Source organism: Podarcis erhardii (genome assembly GCF_964252035.2).
Source record: "Podarcis erhardii genome assembly, chromosome: 6".
NCBI classification, from domain to species: Eukaryota; Metazoa; Chordata; class Lepidosauria; order Squamata; family Lacertidae; genus Podarcis; species Podarcis erhardii.
In genome coordinates, this window is record NC_138510.1 from 2,053,182 (window position 1) to 2,071,276 (window position 18,095).

Sequence of the window (18,095 nt, forward strand, 5' to 3'; positions counted from 1 at the left end):
GATGATGATGATGATGATGATGATGATGATGATGGAGGCTTTGTCTCCAGACCATTTTTCATTTCCCCAGATGTCCCAAAGAGAGGCAGAGGCTCAGACCTCGTTGACCAGGACCATCTCTCTTCCTTCTCCTCTGCCCCACAATCACCCCGTTACGCAGAGAGAGAAGGGGGGCTGAACTTGTGCACAGCTCCATAAGTAGCCCTGACGGTCTTGTCAGGAAAGAAATACACAGCCTCTCTGCAACCGTCCCCAGGCTTCGCTTGTCTATCTTCCCCGGACGGTGATTTCTCGCTTTGTCTGCCCTTCTTATGCCTCCTGTCAAGCAAACTTACGCCTCACCCAGCAAGAGGCGGAAGAGTGGAAAGTGGGGGCCGGCTGAGGTTCGCCCAAGGCTGATGAGAGCCCCCCCCCCCCCCGCCTCCAAATGAAGAGGGATAAATAAGCAATTCCATGATGCATTCCAGACACAGGAGCCTGGCCAGTGAGGAGGTGCAAATAAAAGCAGAGCCTCAGGCTAGCAAGGGGCTTTGCAAAGCCCCCTCCCACTTCACCACAACTCTGGGCTGGGGGAGCGCTTGATTTCTGCCTGCCCTTGTAGCTGTCAAGGTGCAGCAGCCCTGGCTGGACCAAGGAAGGGGAAACCGGATGGAGAAGAGCCTGCGCATGCAGAAGCATTGCACACCGCTGGCACATGGCGCGGACAATGCACAGCACTCTTGGCTGACCTCTCTCACCCACACACAGGTTGCTCCCGCTTCTGTTCGGTAGAGCATGGGGATCTTGGTCTCTCTCTCTTTTCAAAATTTTTGTTAAACAATCAACATTAACTTACACAACAGTACACAATAATACAATATATACAAACTACATACACATATTATACAGAAAAAGAAAAGAATGAAAATGGAATACATAAAATAAACTTCTGATTATTCTCATTGTCCTGTTTCTTATTTTGTTATTTTACACACACTGCCTTGTTGTTGTTTTTGTTCTCCCAATTCTTTTCATTGCTGGGGGCAGACAGAATTGGAAATGTATTTTTGTGGGTCTCTAGGGAAATAACCCAAACAGTGCTCACTAACCATTCCTTGTCTTCCTGGGCAAAAGGTGGCAAGTGGGAGTTCTGTCCTGGGCCCGTTGTTGTTCAACATCTTTAGAAACAACTTGGATGAAGGAATTAAGGGAATTCTCATGAAATTTGCAGATGACACCAAATTGGGAAGGGTAGCAATGCTGTAGAAGACACAACTGGGATTTAAGGTGATCTTAACAGATTGGAAAACTGGGCCTAAACTAAAGGAATGAATTTCAATAGGGACAAATGTCAGGTTCTGCACTTAGGCAGGAAGAACCAGATACAACAATACTGTGGAACCTCGGGTTAAGAACTTAATTTGTTCCGGAGGTCTGTTCTTAACCTGAAGCACCGCTTTAGCTAATGGGGTCTCCCTCTGCCGCTGCACGATTTCTGTTCTCATCCTGAAGCAAAGTTCTTAACCCGAGGTACTATTTCTGGGTTAGTGGAGTCTGTAACCTGAAGCGTCTGTAACCCGAGGTACCACTGTAGAGGATGGGGGACACCTGGGTTACTACCAGTACATGTGAAAAGGATCTAGCTTTGCTGTGGTTTTATGTGTGTTGTAAGCCACCCAGAGTGGCTGGGGAAACCCAGCAAAATGAGTGGGGTATAAATGACAAAATCATCATCATTATATATCTCAAAGGCTGTCCCATAAAAGATGAAGCAAGCTTCTTTTCTCCTGCTCTGGAGGGTAGGACTCAAACCAGTGACTTCAAGTTACAAGAAAGGAGATTCTGACTTAACATTAGGAAAAACTTTCTGACAGTAAAAGCTGTTTTGACAGGTTGCGGACTCTCCTTCCTTGGAAATTTTTAAGCAGAGGTTGGATGGTCATTTGTCATGTATGATCTAGTTGAGGTTCCTGCATTGCAGGGGTTGGACTAGATGACCTTTGGATACCTTACAATAGATAGATAGATAGATAGATAGATAGATAGATAGATAGATAGATCGATAGATACAGTCATACCTCAGATCAAATGTGTTTCAGGTTGAGCGCTTTCGGGTTGCGCTCTGGGGCAAACCGGAAGTAACGGTGCACGTTACTTCTGGGTTTCACCTCTCGCTCATGTGCGGACGCTCAAAATGATGTCACGCGCATGCGCGGAAGCGGCAAAACTCGACCCGCACAGACGCACTGTCGCATCTTACGTTCCATTCAGGATGCAAACAGGGCTCCAGAATGGATCCCGTTCGCATCCCGAGGTAAAACTGTAGATCGATAGATCGATAGATAGATGATAGATAGATAGATAGATAGATAGATAGATAGATAGATAGATGATAGATAGATAGATAGATAGATAGATAGATAGATAGATAGATAGATGATAGAGACTATCTATCTGAGAGATGGATAGAACTGTAAATGGACATCCAGTTAAGGATACAAAATAATTTAAACAGTGGCCCTGCATATCATGGGCTGCCCTGAGATGAGCCCTACCCACCATGACCCCTACAAGGCCCCCCTTTCTGCTCCCCTCGCTCTCTTATAGACTTGTGACCCAGCTTAACTGTCCCATCAAGGCATTGATTTTCCCACCTCTGGCTCCCCTGCCCAGGTTATGGCCCTCTTTGCACAGGAAACAAGATGTTTCTCTAAGTTTATGGCGCCATTAGAAATTCTCTGGGAAGCTTGAAGGCTCCAGGCAGGATGGTTCATGTTCCCATTTTTATGGTGGTGTCTGGCTGGGAGGACGAGGGCAGCGGAGGAGGGGGAGGGGGCAGAAGTGACTCAAGAGCTTCGTTATCACCTTGGCTTTATTATAGGCAGAGTAAATTGCTTTTGTTTGAAGCGGCATAATGGTCAGAAAAGTGACTGTGTGGAAATGACATTTTCACGCTGCCTATTTATTCTCAGCTAGTGCTTTGCATATTAAGTTTGCTCCATTTGCAAACCAAAAAAGAATCAAAGCTTTGCACTGGATTTTTAAAGGCATCCCTCCGCTGCCAGTTTGCAAGCTTCTGCTTCTTGCTTCAAAACAGAACCTGAAGGTTGGATGGCTCTGCAGGGTTTTTTGGGAGGGGGTTGTAATATTTTTTTGGGGGGGGGTCCTTGAGTTTCCTTTCACCTGCTCTGCCACCTATAGCCTACCCAAGTTCCAGGGAACAGGATGAATCCCTCAGGAAGAAAGCAGTATGTGGGGGCCCTTCTCTCCCGATCCGGGGTCCAGCCACCTCCCCGGCCAAAGTGAGCTCAATGTGACTTTTCCCGCCCCCTTAAGCACATTTTAATTTGGTCTCATTCACACCCTGCCCAACACTTTGTGTCTTGTTTTGTGATGAGCAAAGCTGAGCTGGAACTCGTTTCTTGGAAGAGTTGGCCAACTAGTACGCAGGCTGAGACCCTCCCTGCCCGCGGACTCTCTCGGCAGAGTGGTGCATGCTCTGGTTATCTCCCGCTTGGACTGCTGCAATGCGCTCTACATGGAGCTACCTTTGAAGGTGACCTGGAAACTGCAACTAATCCAGAATGTGGCAGCTAGACTGGTGACTGGGAACGGCTACTGAGCACATAACACCGGTCCTGAAAGACCTACACTGGCTCCCAGTACCTTTCCAAGCACAATTCAAAGTGTTGGTGCTGACCTTTAAAGCCCTAAATGGCCTCAGTCCAGTATACCTGAAGGAGCGTCTCCACCCCCATCATCCAGCCACTGAGGTCCAGCACTGAGGGCCTTCTGGCGGTTCCCTCACTGCGAGAAGCGAGGTTACAGGGAACCAGGCAGAGGGCCTTCTCAGTAGTGGCGCCTGCCCTGTGGAACGTCCTCCCACCAGATGTCAAAGAGAAAAACAACTGCCAAACTCTTAGAAGACATCTGAAGGCAGCCCTCTTTAGGGAAACTTTTAATGTTTGATGGATTACTGTATTTTAATATTTTGTTGGAAGCCGCCCAGAGTGGCTGGGGAAGCCCAGCCAGATGGGCGGGGTATAAATAATAAATTATTATATTATTTAGATGTCTTTAAATGAGGATTGGACAAATTCATGGTGGAGGAGAGGACTATCGAGGGCTTCTTCTGAGTACCACTTTGGGATGGTTTATGGGACGCAATTCATAAATGGAAGTCCTTCAGGAGGAAGTCCTCCAAGTTAAACTGTGATGGAAATCTCTCCCAAAGAAGGTTGTGATGGCCAACAACTTGGCTGGCTTTGAAAGAGGATTGGGCGAATTCATGGAGGAGGAGAGGGCTACCGAAGGCTACCTGTCATGGTCTGGTTCACGGGTGATCAAAGTCCCGGCAGGGGACGTCGGGACTGGGGGCAAGATGGCGGGGTGGGAGCAGAAATGGGAGTCCAGAAGCCAGGAGTCAGGAAGCCAAGAGTCTGAAGGTCAGAGAGCCGGGAGTCAAGAAGCCCAGGGTCCGAGGATCAAGAAGCAAAGGGTCACAAAGTCAAGGGTCTGAGGATCAAGAAGGAAGGAATCATGAAGTCAAGGGTCCGAGGATCAAGAAGCAAGGAGTCAAGGAGTCAAGGGTCCGAGGATCAAGAAGCAAGGAGTCACGAAGTCTGGGGTCCAAGGATTAAGAAGCAAGGAGTCAAGGAGTCAGGGGTCCAAGGATCAAGGGGTCAGGGGTCCGAGGATCAAGAAGCAAGGGGTCAAGGAGTCAAACTCAGCAAGGCAGGGAACGTGTTGCTGTAGCAAAGAGCCGAAGGGAAATGCTGACCTTATATCTCTTCCCGGCTCTTGCCACCAGGTGCTGTGAGTTACCAATTGGCCTCAGCTGTGCGGCCACCCCTTGCCTCTTCAGAACAAACTTAGGAAGGCCCCAGTCCTGCAAAGTCCTATTGGTCACAGGGCCTGGCTCCTGCACACACTCCTGACACTACCCTAGCAGCCCATCTAGTCCAGCATCCGGTTCTCTAAGTGGCCAATCAGATGCTTCTTCCCACAAGCAGAAACTGAGCACAAGAGCAGCCCTCTCCCCTCCTGCGGTTTCCAACATCTGGGATTCAGAAGCATCACTGGCTCCAGGGCGCAGCAGAGCCATTGTGGCAATAGCCATGGAGAACCCTCTTCTCCTCCAACTTGGTGGCCATCACGGCCTCATGAGGGAGGGAGTTCCGCAGCTCAACTGCTCACTGTGTGAAGAGTGGGAATGTTCAGGGTGGCAGGAGACAATATATTGTTTATTAATATCCTTCCTAACTTGAGCTAGCAAGTTCCTTTACTTAGCAGAGTTTACATTCCCCTTTACATGAACAGCAGATAGCTGGTTGCAGGCTCGTGTAAGCCTCTCACTGTTATACAATTCAGTCTGTCTCAGATTAAATTGTATGTTCCTGGTAAACTCCATGTAATCCCTTTTAAAAGAATAAAGACACAAACAATGTTAATAAGATTAGTTTTAATAAGGTTAGGATTTATGTTTGTTTGTTTTTTTGTGTGTTTAAAAATTTGGTGGAAAATTAAAAAAAATTGGGGGGAAAATAAAATAATAAGGACACGACACTTCTATTCAAAGTCAATAAAAGAAGTTTACTCAGTTGGATTCCTGAAGGCAGACATAGATACAAATATGTACACGTGGATCTACCCCATATGGGGGAATAATCCCAGTGCTTCTGCTAGCTGAAATGCTAGCAGAGCAGTCCTAGTTAAAAAACTACTCCAACAATGGAGGAAGTCAGAAAGATTGGCAGCATGCCTTGTCCTATTGTTACCTGGACAGGTAAGGTCAAGCCCACCTCTAGTCACATGCAGAGGATGCTGAGCCCAGGAGGAAACACATGTCTTCTCTAGGAAAACAAGGAATGTTGACATAAATCGGACATCAGGAATCACAAGACAGAGAAACCAGTAGGAGAACACTTCAATCTCCCAGGACATTCTATACAAGATCTCAAAGTAGCTGTTTTACTACAAAGGAATTTCAGAAATAGACTGGAAAGAGAAGCTGCTGAATTACAACTTATCACCAAACTTAAAACCATGGAGAAACCAGGTCTGAACAAAGACCTTGGATTCTTATCTCATTATACATGACAAAGCCATTTTTCACCTTTTCACCCCTTGCTTTTTCCTGTAAGACCTATTGCAGTCGTTAAGAGTCGTCAACAGGCTCATCACAGCTATCTGCCAATCACCCATTCCCACCACCCTTCTGAGTAATACCCCTCCCCACCTTCTCACTATATAGAAGGGTCTGGTGACTTCTGTTTCAGTGTATCTGAAGAAGTGTGCATGCACACGAAAGCTCATACCAAGAACTGACTTAGTTGGTCTTTAAGGTGCTACTGGAAAGAATTTGTTTTGTTTTAAGGAATGTTGTGTTTGACTGCTCTCAGTGGATTACATCCTACTTGAAAGACTCTTTTATCTGCCTGAATCGTCCAACATTCAGCATCATTAGATGCAGGTGAGTTTCAGCGTTATGAGAAAGTGGAGCAGGGTGTCCCGTTTTACCCTGCTGGCACCCCTACCCCCACCTACCTGCCTGTGCTCCCACTGAGGGAGAAGTTCCGCTGCCATAGGCACCCATTTGGGACAAGGTCACGCTGATTTGGTTTGAGATCTTGCCCGAAACGGACCCCACCTTGCCCCCTGGGGTGGTTCTGCAGCCTGAAGCAGTGGCCTCACCCTGCCTAACTGGCTGGCTCCGTGAGAAAGGGAGGGAAACATTAATTTGCCCCTTTTCTCCAGTGCCACGGAGAGGTGGCTGCTTGTCCCCACGGCTACCTTGAGTATGAACGCCCAGTGTGAACTGCCATCATTCATTCAGGTGACAAGATTATCCTTTTTCTTCTCTTCTGGATCACAGCCCTGGATTCAATTTATCGGAAGCGGCCCTCCCCGGGAAAGGCAGCCGATCCATTTGCTGGAGAACAAGAGAAGAGCCGGTGCCCCTCCCCTCGACCTTCTCCCGGGAATCCTGACACGCGGAGAGGCTTTGATGCTCTAATGTCTCTTTTATTCCCTAACAAACGACACCAGAAAAATCTGCCTTTCCTCTGACAGCTGCTTCATCTGTAGCGCTGTAAACCTTGCTCTGTAATCAATAGATGTGATGTGGACAAGCCTCACCTTTTATGCTAAAGCCCTTAATGGGCCAGGAAGGAGGAGTGATGCCCAGGGGGATCCAGAAATCAAATACAGGGAGATAGAGAGAGAAAAAAAGAGTCTGCTTGCTCCATTTCTTTTATGCCACAAGGCCTGTTTTCCACCTTCGTTGAGGAACTAACTAGACATTCCTGCTGCTCCATCTCTTTCCCTCCCTCCCACTTTCTTGTACCATCGAAACACAACAAATGAGGATATTGCAGAGTTGTGAGGGGTTCAGAAAAGGGCTGCCAGAAATTATCAAGGGGGTGGAGAGACTCCCCCAGGAGGAAAAAGGGACAGCATTTGGGAATTTTTTAGTTTAGAGAAAATAATAATTTATTATTTATACCCTGCCCATCTGACTGGGTCTCCCCAGCCACTCTGGGCGGCTTCCAAACAAATATCAAAAACAATACAGCGTCAAACATTAAAAACTTCCCTAAACAGGGCCGCCTTCAGGTGTTTTTTAAAAGTAAAATAGTTGTTTATTGCCTTGACATCTCGTGGGAGGACATTCCACAGGGTGGGTGCCACCACCGAGAAGGCCCTCTGCCTGATTCCCTGTAACCTCACTTCTAGCAGCGAGGGAACCGCCAGAAGGCCCTCGGTGCTGGACCTCAGTGTCCAGGCTGAACGATGGGGGTGGAGACGCTCCTTCAGGTATACTGGGCCGAGGCCGTTTAGGGCTTTAAAGGTCAGCACCAGCACTTTGAATTGTGCTCAGAAAAATACTGGGAGCCAATGTAGGTCTCTCAGGACTGGTCTTATGTGGTGTCAGCAGCTACTCCCAGTCACCAGTCTAGCTGCCACATTCTGGATTAATTGCAGTTTCCGAGTCACCTTCAAAGGTAGCTCCACGTAGAGCGCAAGTTAGAAGAGACATGATAGCAGTTTTTACTGAAGTAGTGAGATAGCAACACAGACCTTGCGCAACCCCCTCCGCAACTCTCTGGAAGAACAGCAGCCCTTCCTGCAACAGCCACTTTGCATTAACCCTGCATGCCATTCATGGCTGCAGAATAACGACTCCGACAGATCTACTATTTCAGAAGCAAGTCCAAGCATTTAATGGCAACGTTGTTAGAAAGAGTGGCATCCCATTTCTCCCCCCCCCCCGTTTAAAAAAAATGCACTATATTTTGAACGGTTCCACCAAGCAACGAGATTAATGGGTGGCGGAGTTTGCAAAGATTGCCTGCAATAAATAATTGGTGGAGAAGCGAGGAGGCAGGTGGCAAAGTTTTGCATTGGGCTGCTCCTGGGTAACGAATCACTCTTTGCTTCGGGGTTCATCAGTCTCTTGAAAATCTACACAGGCAGGGTTTTTTGCCTCTCCAACTGAAGCAACCATGCATTTTCACCTCCTCACATTCCCAAAGAAGGGAGCACTGAATTTCCTTGGCCTGAGATGGTGCAGGATGGAAGGGGGAAGATATCTGCATTCTTTGCTACAAGCAAACAAGGGTGGCATCTTAAAAAGCAGAGACATCAGCTTGCCAACAAAGGTCCGTATAGTTCAAGCTCTGGTTTTCCCAGTAGTGATGTATGGAAGTGAGAGCTGGACCATAAAGAAGGCTGATCGCTGAAGAATTGATGCTTTTGAATTCTGGTGCTGGAGGAGACTCTTGAGTCCCATGGACTGCAAGAAGATCAAACCTTTCCATTCTGAAGGAAATCAGCCCTGAGTGCTCACTGGAAGGACAGATCCTGAAGCTGAGACTACAATACTTTGGCCACCTCATGAGAAGAGAAGACTCCCTGGAAAAGAACCTGATGTTGGGAAAGATGGAGGGCACAAGGAGAAGGGGACGACAGAGGACGAGATGGTCGGACAGTGTTCTGGAAGCTACCAGCATGAGTTTGACCAAACTGCGGGAGGCATTGGAAGACAGGAGTGCCTGGCGTGCTCTGCTCCAGGGGGTCAAGAAGAGGTGGACACGGCTAAACGACTAAACAACAACAAGGACGGATTTTGCATGAGCTCACTGCATGGTTGCAAAGCTGCAACATTCCCTACACACCTGCACATGCTTTTGCCCTCTTGAAACCCAGCAGCCAAGATATTTGGCAAAACAGGGATTTCAGAAAACTGCAAGACTTTTTCTTAACCTACAGGAAAGTCAAGCATCCCTAACTAGGGCCCATCCAGGCTCACCCGGAAAATCCACATTTCACATCACCGATTCATCCCCTTGCTAGTGCACACCTGAGTGGTTTATATTCGGACACGATTTCAGCCAGGGATTTTGGGGTCTCTTCTCCTTGCTTTCTACTATTTGCTCTTTCAAGCAGCCCTGCCGCCTGCAGGAGCTGCTCCACTTCAAAAACGCCCATGTCAAAAGAAGGAAAACATGGACAAAGGTGTCCAGGGCAAGATGGCAGAAGCCAAAGGCATAGGACAACTTCCCACCTGCTTGATCCGACTTCACTTCATTTGGAAGCCAGGAAGAAGATGGCTGAGGACTCCCACCTTGACCTGCGAACAAATATGGTCAACATAGTGACTCGGGGCACCTGAATACTTTAATAACATGGAGTAACAGGGGAACCTTGCCTTGTTTAACCATTATATCTATACTATAGTTGCAGCCACTGCCACCTACGCAGCAAAACAGCCCTGTGGTTTGTTTATTTAGGCTTTATTTCATGTCTGTATTTGTAGATGCGCTAGGTAAACTGCCACACCAGATCCTGTTTCATAACACTGCATTTTGCAGAATATTGCATAACCTTTCAATAAAAATGACAGGCAGAGCAGGTGTCCCTTTTGGATTTTCCGTGGATCAGAGAAATTCCAGATTTAGAAGGAGAACGTTGAGGGCAGCGGCTGTTTCTGGTGAATGCCGTATAGACAAGGGGGAATCAAAGGACACAAAAGGGGTGCCTATTCCACATTAAGCCGAGGTGCGGATGGGCCGAGGTCCCTGCAGTCATCTCATGCTCAGAGGCTTTGCAGTCATGTTCTCTGACCAGCTGAGACCTTCTCCCAAGGAGGTGCACCTCCAAGACTCCTCTTCAGAAACTGCACAATGCTGCCTGAGGATGTTACCCCGTCGACCCTCCTGTTCCCCTTCCTGCTGCTGCCTGGAGCGCCACTGGACCCCCAGACTCTAGCAAAAGGCTCCCGCCCCCCCAGGTTCCAAGGGTGGCTCTCAGGGTGCAGCAGCCGCCACCGCCGCTCCTTCCCTCCCTTGCAGCTCGCCCAGCAGCCGCCCAACATTGTCGGTGAACTCGCCCCGCTTCTTCTCTGCCCCGGCCAGCTTCACGGGGTGCAGGCTGGGGTGGGGGGGCTCGTAGGGGTGGGGGCACCAGACGTTGCTGAGGAAGAGCCAGACAGCATCCGGGTCCACCTGCATCAGATGGAGGAAAACGCTGCAGAGACAAAAACAAAAGCAGGGAGGGGAAGCTGAGTCAATGGGAAGTCTAGAATCATAAAGTCACAGGGTTGGAAGGAGACCCCCAAAGGTCATCTATTCCAACCCCCCTCGCAATGCAGAAATCACAGCTCAAGAATCCCTGAAAGGTGGCCAAAAGACCTCCATGAAGAAGAGTCCACCATATCTTGTGGGTGTCAAAGACAGGGCTCTTCGTCAATCCATTTTATTGTATACAGTGGCACCTCTGGATGCGAACGGGATCCATTCCGGAGCCCTGTTCGCATCCTGAGTAGAACGTAACATGCAACTGCGCATCTGCGCCTGTGCGTCGCATTTCGCCGCTTCCGCGCATGACGTCATTTTGAGCGTCTGCACATGCGCAAACAGCAAAACCCGGAAGTAACGCACTCCATTACTTCTGGGTCGCCGCGGAGCGTAACCTGAAAACGCTCAACCTGAAGCATATTTATCCCAAGGTATGACGGTATAGCCCAAGGCCTTTACAATGGGCGACAGAGAATAAAAGGAAAACTTTCCTCTAAAACCATACAATGCAACTTGTAGCAGTTTACAACATAAAAAGAAATCTACAACATTAAAACTTAAGACTGGAGTGCATTCACATAGCTGGAACGGAGCTTCTTGGCTGCCAGCACAAAGTTGCCTAGGCTACCTGGTGTGTAATATCTAGATATTTACCTGCTAGGAGTTCAACGGTCACTTCCTGTGCAGATCGACCTGGAAGCCAGTTAAGAACCGGCGATATAAATTTCCCTCTGGGTGTTGTCTACAGGGGGCAAATCAGGACATAGTCTGTGATGGCATCCATGTATACATTTGCGATCCGTATGGGGAATTCCCCGATATCTCCCCTCTAAATATGCTGGGGGCATCTGCTGGAATCTTAGTTCTGCAAAGGCCCGGCGTTGTTGTGGGAAGCTCAGAGTCTCAAGGTGACGGGGCCTTGAGCGATTGGTCTTAATTGGGGGGTACCAAGTGGAGTAACGGGGGGCAGTGATGGATGCTCTGTCTTGGTTGCCATCCTGATCAAAAATCCAGTTTCTAAGGCCACGTGGCCTAAGGGCTAAGGAGTTCTCCATTTGAAGATTATAAACCCTAAGTTCATCTTGCCACTTTTGTGCCCAGCCCCCTGTCCTTAGTTGCTCTAACCAGCTGGTCTTAAGGGTAAGATCCTCAAAGGCGTTTAGCCTGCGCCAGTATCTCAGGCTAGATCAATTCAGGCTGCGAGGGGAGGTTGTTCCATGGCTGAATGGCTCTAATAATACCGGGTCCAGGATTTGGGGAACCCAGGCTCACACCAACCCCCTACTAGACTTGGGTTAGCACCAGCACTGAAGGTGCGGGGTCTCTTTTCATTAACTCTGCTGATCATGTCCACCTGAACAAGAGCTCCGCTCTCCTCAAATGCTGACTTGAGGCAACCTCTGAAAAGACTAATCGGTCCAGCAAAGGTCTCCTTAACATGATGGAGAACCAACAAGGCACCCGGCTATTTCTGAGCATCGATCGCTTAGCACAAGAACGCTTAGAAGAACGCTGTAAGAGCCTGCAGGATCAGGCCAAGGGCCCATCGAGTGCAGTGTCCTGTCCCCACAGTGGCCCACCAAATGCCTCTTCTGAGAAACCTGCCAATCAATCAATACTTTATTGTGGTCCAAAGACCCACAAAACAATTTCAAAACAAGATACAGTCATACCTTGGGTTACAGCTGCTTCTGGTTGCGTTTTTTTTCGGGTTGCGGACCGCCAAAACCTGGAAGTACCAGAACGGGTTACTTCCGGGTTTTGGCGGTCATACATGCGCAGAAGCACTAAATCGCGCTTTGCACATGCGCAGAAGTGCCGAATTGCAACCCGTGCATGCGCAGATGCGGGTTGCGAACGTGCATCACACACGGATCACATTTGCAACTCGAGTGTCCACTGTACAGACAGATGGAAGAAACCAAGGCAGTCGTTTTGTTTTATCTAGGGCATAATGATCTTTGTTTCTTAGAACCTCCAAAAGAAACTTTGCCATGGTCAGTATAATATCATTTGACCTGCCAAGCACGAGATCCCTCTCCCCTCCTATGGCTTCAGGAACTGATTTTCAGAAGCACTGCTGCCTCCAACTGCTGTCGATAGCCTTCTCCTCATCCATGAATTTGTCTCAGCCTCTTTTAAAGCCATCCAACTGAGTGCCCATCTCTGCCTCCTGCAGCATGGAGTTCCATAGTTGAACTATGTGCTGTGAGAAGGACATCCTTTCATGCACCTCGGATCTTCCAACATACGGCGTCATTGTACGTCAGCCCCTACCATTACTGATATATTGGAGCTTGTGATTTGTTCCCAGAGTCCAGACTCTTCCCTTGATCGTCTCCTTTTATATAATGCCTGTTGATGGCATTTGACCATTGTACTGTTGAGAGTGTATTAACTTACGATCTGTGTGTGTGGTTTGGGAGCTGCACGGTCAGGGGAAAAACAATGCTGTCCAGGGTTGTAAAGACAGCGGAGAGAATAATTGGGTGCACTCTTCCCACCTTGGATTAAATCTATGCTGTCAGGTGCCATAAGAAAGCTGCAGAAATAGCGCGGGATAGCTGAGATAGTAGGCTTGTTGGTTTTTGAATGTCTGATGTAGACTTTTTCAATTTTGTTGTTCTGTATGGGACAATGACAATAAAGATTATCGTATCGTATCGTAAAAACGGAATCGCCAAATCGCATCATTCAGAATGATGGTCGGAGGTGGTTTCCCTCTGAGTCTCACATGGCTCTGCCCTCTTTCAGACTTCCCCCAAATTCCCACTTTGGAGGCTCAGCAGTTTTTTTAATGGGTGCAGGGCGGTGGCTTTGCATAATGACACAGCATTACTGCAGCAAATCGAGGCCAGGCTCACATAGTAAGGACAGTCTTGCCTTCCTAGTCCAGTCCCAGCAACAACTGGCTCATCTTTCAAATCAAACAACTTCTTCTCTGTCCTCGCCACAAGAATTTTCTTCCTTTCTTTTGGACTGGGTGGCCGGAGACCATTTTTGCTCCGCAGTGATGGTTCCTTGCCAGCCTCGCTCCACCTAATCAATGGCAAAGGATGTTAATTCATCCTGGTTGCTTTGCAATCCATATGTTTGATCCTGGACGGCTGCGGAGAACACCAGCCCTGTCTCGACTCATTTGGAGCCCTGCCTCTGGCTAAAGCCTCTTGTTTCTTCCCCACACATTCCCCCCAAAATACGGTTCTGGTTCACAGCACAGTCAGCACCCTGGAAATTGCAATGTGCTAAATAAGTGTTCTCCACCTTAATGCTTATTTGCTGCGAGCCGAAGCCCGGGGAAAAACGAGAGAGTCCTGATTAAAGGCATTGCCACTTCCTATTTTAAACTTCCTTCATCAATACATTCCCACACGGAGGTGAATAGGTGTGGGTTCAGAGTTAGCTGCATTTTCAGAATGTGATTACATAAAGCAACTGGTTCAGAGATTAAATTTTTAAAAGGCTGTGAGAGAAAGAAGTAAATCTCTGGAAGGAATGTCTATCTATCTATCTTACACAAACATACCTCCCCCCCCTCTCTCTCTCTCACACACACTCTCACACTCTCTCTCTCTCACACACACACTTAGCTTAACACCTGAGATGACATTATGATCTCTTCCCAAACTTGCTCTATTAAAAGTAGGAATTGCACACATGCAAAATTCAAATTGCGACATGGCTGCTGAGATTTCCCAACCTGGTGCTCTCCACTGGTACGCAGGATGAGATCCTCCTTGCCCCCAGACTGTCTCGACAGAGTGGTGCATGCTCTAGTTATCTCGCACTTGGACTACTGCAATGCACTCTACGTGGGGCTACCTTTGAAGGTGACCCGGAAAATGCAATTAATTCAGAATGCGGCAGCTAGACTGGTGACTGAGGGTGGCCGGCGAGACCACATAACACTGGTCCTGAGAGATCTGCATTGGCTCCCAGTACGTTTCCAAGCACAATTCAAAGTGTTGGTGCTGACCTTTAAAGCCCTAAATGGCCGTGGTCCAGTAGACCTGAAGGAGCGTCTCCACCCCCATCGTTCTGCCCGGACACTGAGGTCCAGCACCGGACACTGAGGTCCAGCACCGGTTCCCTCAGTGCGAGAAGTGAAGTTACAGGGAACCAAACAGAGGGCCTTCTCGGTAGTGGTGCCCGCCCTGTGGAATGCCCTCCCTTCCGATGTGAAGGAAATAAGTAGCTATCTTATCTTTAAAAGACATCTGAAGGCAGCCATCTGAAGGAAGTTTTTAATATTTAATGCTGTATTGTTTTAAACACTCGATTGGGAGCCGCCCAGAGTGGCTGGGGAAACTCAGCCAGATGGGCGGGGTATAAATAATAAATTATTAATTATTATTATTATTTTTATTATTTTTATTATTTTTATTATTTTTATTATTATTATTATTATTATTATTATTATTATTATTATTTTCTTCATTTGGACTCTAGCTTCTTCCATCAGCCCCAGTCATGCTGGCTTGGGGAATGATGGGAATTGTAGTCCAAAGGCAACTGGGGGGCCCCAGTTTGGGAAAGGCCGACCCAGTTGACGCCAAGAGAGCGGTTCCTTTCCTTCTCTCTCTCTCTCTCCTTCTCACAGAATTTTGCAAACAGTTTCATTGTGCAGCCTCCCTTCTCGCTGACTTATAAATCTTGCCATTGCTGCTGCTTTTCTATGGGACTTCGTCCTCCAACGCAGATATCAAGTACAGAAGCCAATGCACATAGCGGGGGTTATGGAGGGACCGGGCATCTATAAATCATGCTTTTCTCTTTAAAGGCCCATTCAAATTCAAAACAGTAATCAAAGAAATGAGGCAGGCACTCCACCTCGAGAGAAAGTTTTAAGAACTTTCCGAAAAGGTTTGCAGTCTGCTGGTCATGCCAAGCTCAACAGGCAATGAGTTCCACAGGTGTGGGAGCAGCTGTTGCAGAAAATGCCCCGATTGGCCAAAACACCAGTAAATCTAGTCAAAACAAAAAAAAATTCCTTCCACTAGCACCTTAGAGACCAACTAAGTTTGTTATTGGTATGAGCTTTCATGTCTAAGGTGCTACTGGAAGGAATTTTTTGTTTGTTTGTTTCGACTACCTGTAACTAGTAAATTTGGTGTGGTTGTTCTACTGTTACTTTGCTAGAAATTGCCTTAATCAGGATTGAAAAATTTAAACAGCTTAAATTGAAATGTGTTTATGTACTTAAGGCCTAGATTGTTTTGGTTTCTGGAGTCATTCTGTGTGAGCCAAATTGCTGATTTTTGTCATTTTTGAACTTACTGACACGCTCTGTACAGTGGTATCTCCAACGCTCCGTATTTTGATGCTTTGAATGTCTGCTGTAATATGATTTGGCCACAGCTCATTGTGGGAAAGCAGAATATAAGCGAATCAAATCAAATTGATGAAGCAACTTAGCTCCAAAGCACGGCACTGACTAGGCAGCCCAAGCCGGACCCCCCAAACCTGTGTGATTCCCCTGGCAGATTTCTGGGACTTTTCTCCAGGCGCATCAATCCAGAATTAACCTCCCAGAGGTGGGCAGTTTGACAACCACTGGCCTCCTCTAGAGCCGCTGCAGGAAACTGGGCAAAATCCAAACACCAAAGACTTGGCTGCAGGCAGAGAAGGCCTCTGGAGATGAAACCGGTCTCTCCTTCTCTCTCTTTTTAATGGATTTACGTGGCTTTTTCAACTTCTTGTTTGTACCAGGCAAAGCACCACCCAGCTCATCCGCTTCCCTGCCTCTTTGCGGCAGGTGTGTTTGCGCTGTGCCCACTGAGACGGCCTCCGAGGCTGGAATTAGATGCTCTCCACAGCCAAGCCACCACTCTTGAAACCAAGAGAGGCTCTTCAGGTCTGATTGGGATTCAGCAGAGCCCTTTCCTAGAGGGATAATTGCAGCACTTCTTCCGTGGCCTAGGAAACTGCTGGCAGACCTGGCGAAATCCATCCTCTTGGGCGAGGAACCGCGCAGGAGGACCAGACGCGCTCCACAACGAATGGTGTTTATTCATTGAGTACAGAGGCAGCGTGGCACAGCAGTTAGAGTGCTGGACTAGGACCCACTTGACCGGGGTTGGAGTCCACCGCTGGGCCACGAAGTTCACCGGCTGTGACCTTGCAGGCCAAGCGCTCGCTCTCAGCCTAACCTCCCTCACAGGGTTGTTGTTGTTGTGAGGATAAAATGAAGACGAGGAGAGGTATGCATGTCACCTCAAACTCCATGGAGGCGATAAATGAAATACAGTGGTACCTCTGGATACGAACAGGATCCGTTCCGGGGCCCCGTTCGCATCCTGAAGCGAACGCAACCCGCGACTGCGTGGGTTGCGATTTGCCACTTCTGCGCATGACGTCATTTTGAGCGCCTGCACATGCGGCAAACGCGTTCCGTTACTTCCGAGTTGCCATGGAGCGCAACCCGAAAACACTCAACCTGAAGCAACTTCAACCCGAGGTACGACTGTAAATGAAATGAAATGAAAAATAAAATAAATAAGATAAAATTAAAATAGAAAATAAAATAAAATAAAATAAGAGGCAGAGACAGGGGATTCTGCAGGAAAGAGAAAAGTACTATAAAGCCTTAGGGTGTACAGAGAGGGCACCTCTGGGCTCCCCAAATCACAGAGGAAGAGATGGAAGGGGTACCGTGATGCAGCCCATTACGCCTTCCAAGGTGGCGAATGCCCCTTCCTGGGAGGTTTTTAAACAGAGGTTGGGTGGGAATTCTTTAGCTGGGATTCCCTGCATCGCAGGGGGTTGGTCTACATGGCCCCTGGGTGTCCTCTGCCAACCCTGCAGCGCTATGATTCACAGATGCTCCGTCCCTCATCCCAATCCTGTGCCTCAATAGGAGTATAGCATCTACATCAAGGGAAGTAATAGTGCCACTGTATTCTGCTCTGGTCAGACCTCACCTGGAGTACTGTGTCCAGTACTGGGCACCACAGTTCAAGGAGGACACTGACAAACTGGAACGTGTCCAGAGGAGGGCAACCAAAATGGTCAAAGGCCTGGAAACGATGCCTTATGAGGAACGGCTAAGGGAGCTGGGCATGTTTAGCCTGGAGAAGAGGAGGTTAAGGGGTGGTATGATAGCCATGTTCAAATATATAAAAGGATGTCACATAGAGGAGGGAGAAAGGTTGTTTTCTGCTGCTCCAGAGAAGCGGACACAGAGCAATGGTTCCAAACTACAAGAAAGAAGATTCCACCTAAACATTAGGAAGAACTTCCTGACAGTAAGAGCTGTTCGACAGTGGAATTTGCTGCCAAGGAGTGTGGTGGAGTCTCCTTCTTTGGAGGTCTTTAAGCAGAGGCTTGACAACCATATGTCAGGAGTGCTCTGATGGTGTTTCCTGCTTGGCAGGGGGTTGGACTCCATGGCCCTTGTGGTCTCTTCCAACTCTATGATTCTAGGATTCTATGATTCTAAAACGATGCCGAGAGCTTGGCTGTTGTCACGCCAGCCTTTGCCCCTGAGAAACTCCACCAGGGACTCCAGCTTGCTTGTTCTGCAGCCCTGACTGATACGCA

The 18,095-nt window shown here is 48.0% G+C and overlaps 1 protein-coding gene across 1 annotated transcript in view; it reads right to left on the reverse strand.

The window, feature by feature from the left end:
- Window positions 1-9,757: 9,757 nt before the first annotated feature.
- Window positions 9,758-18,095, reverse strand: part of TTI1 (TELO2 interacting protein 1) — a 42,260-nt gene continuing 33,922 nt past the window's right edge. Inside the window, exon 8 of the mRNA XM_081867559.1 lies at window positions 9,758-10,506. Coding sequence (XP_081723685.1) covers window positions 10,287-10,506 — 220 coding nt within the window. The 3' untranslated portion in view covers window positions 9,758-10,286. The remainder of the gene's footprint in view (window positions 10,507-18,095) is intronic.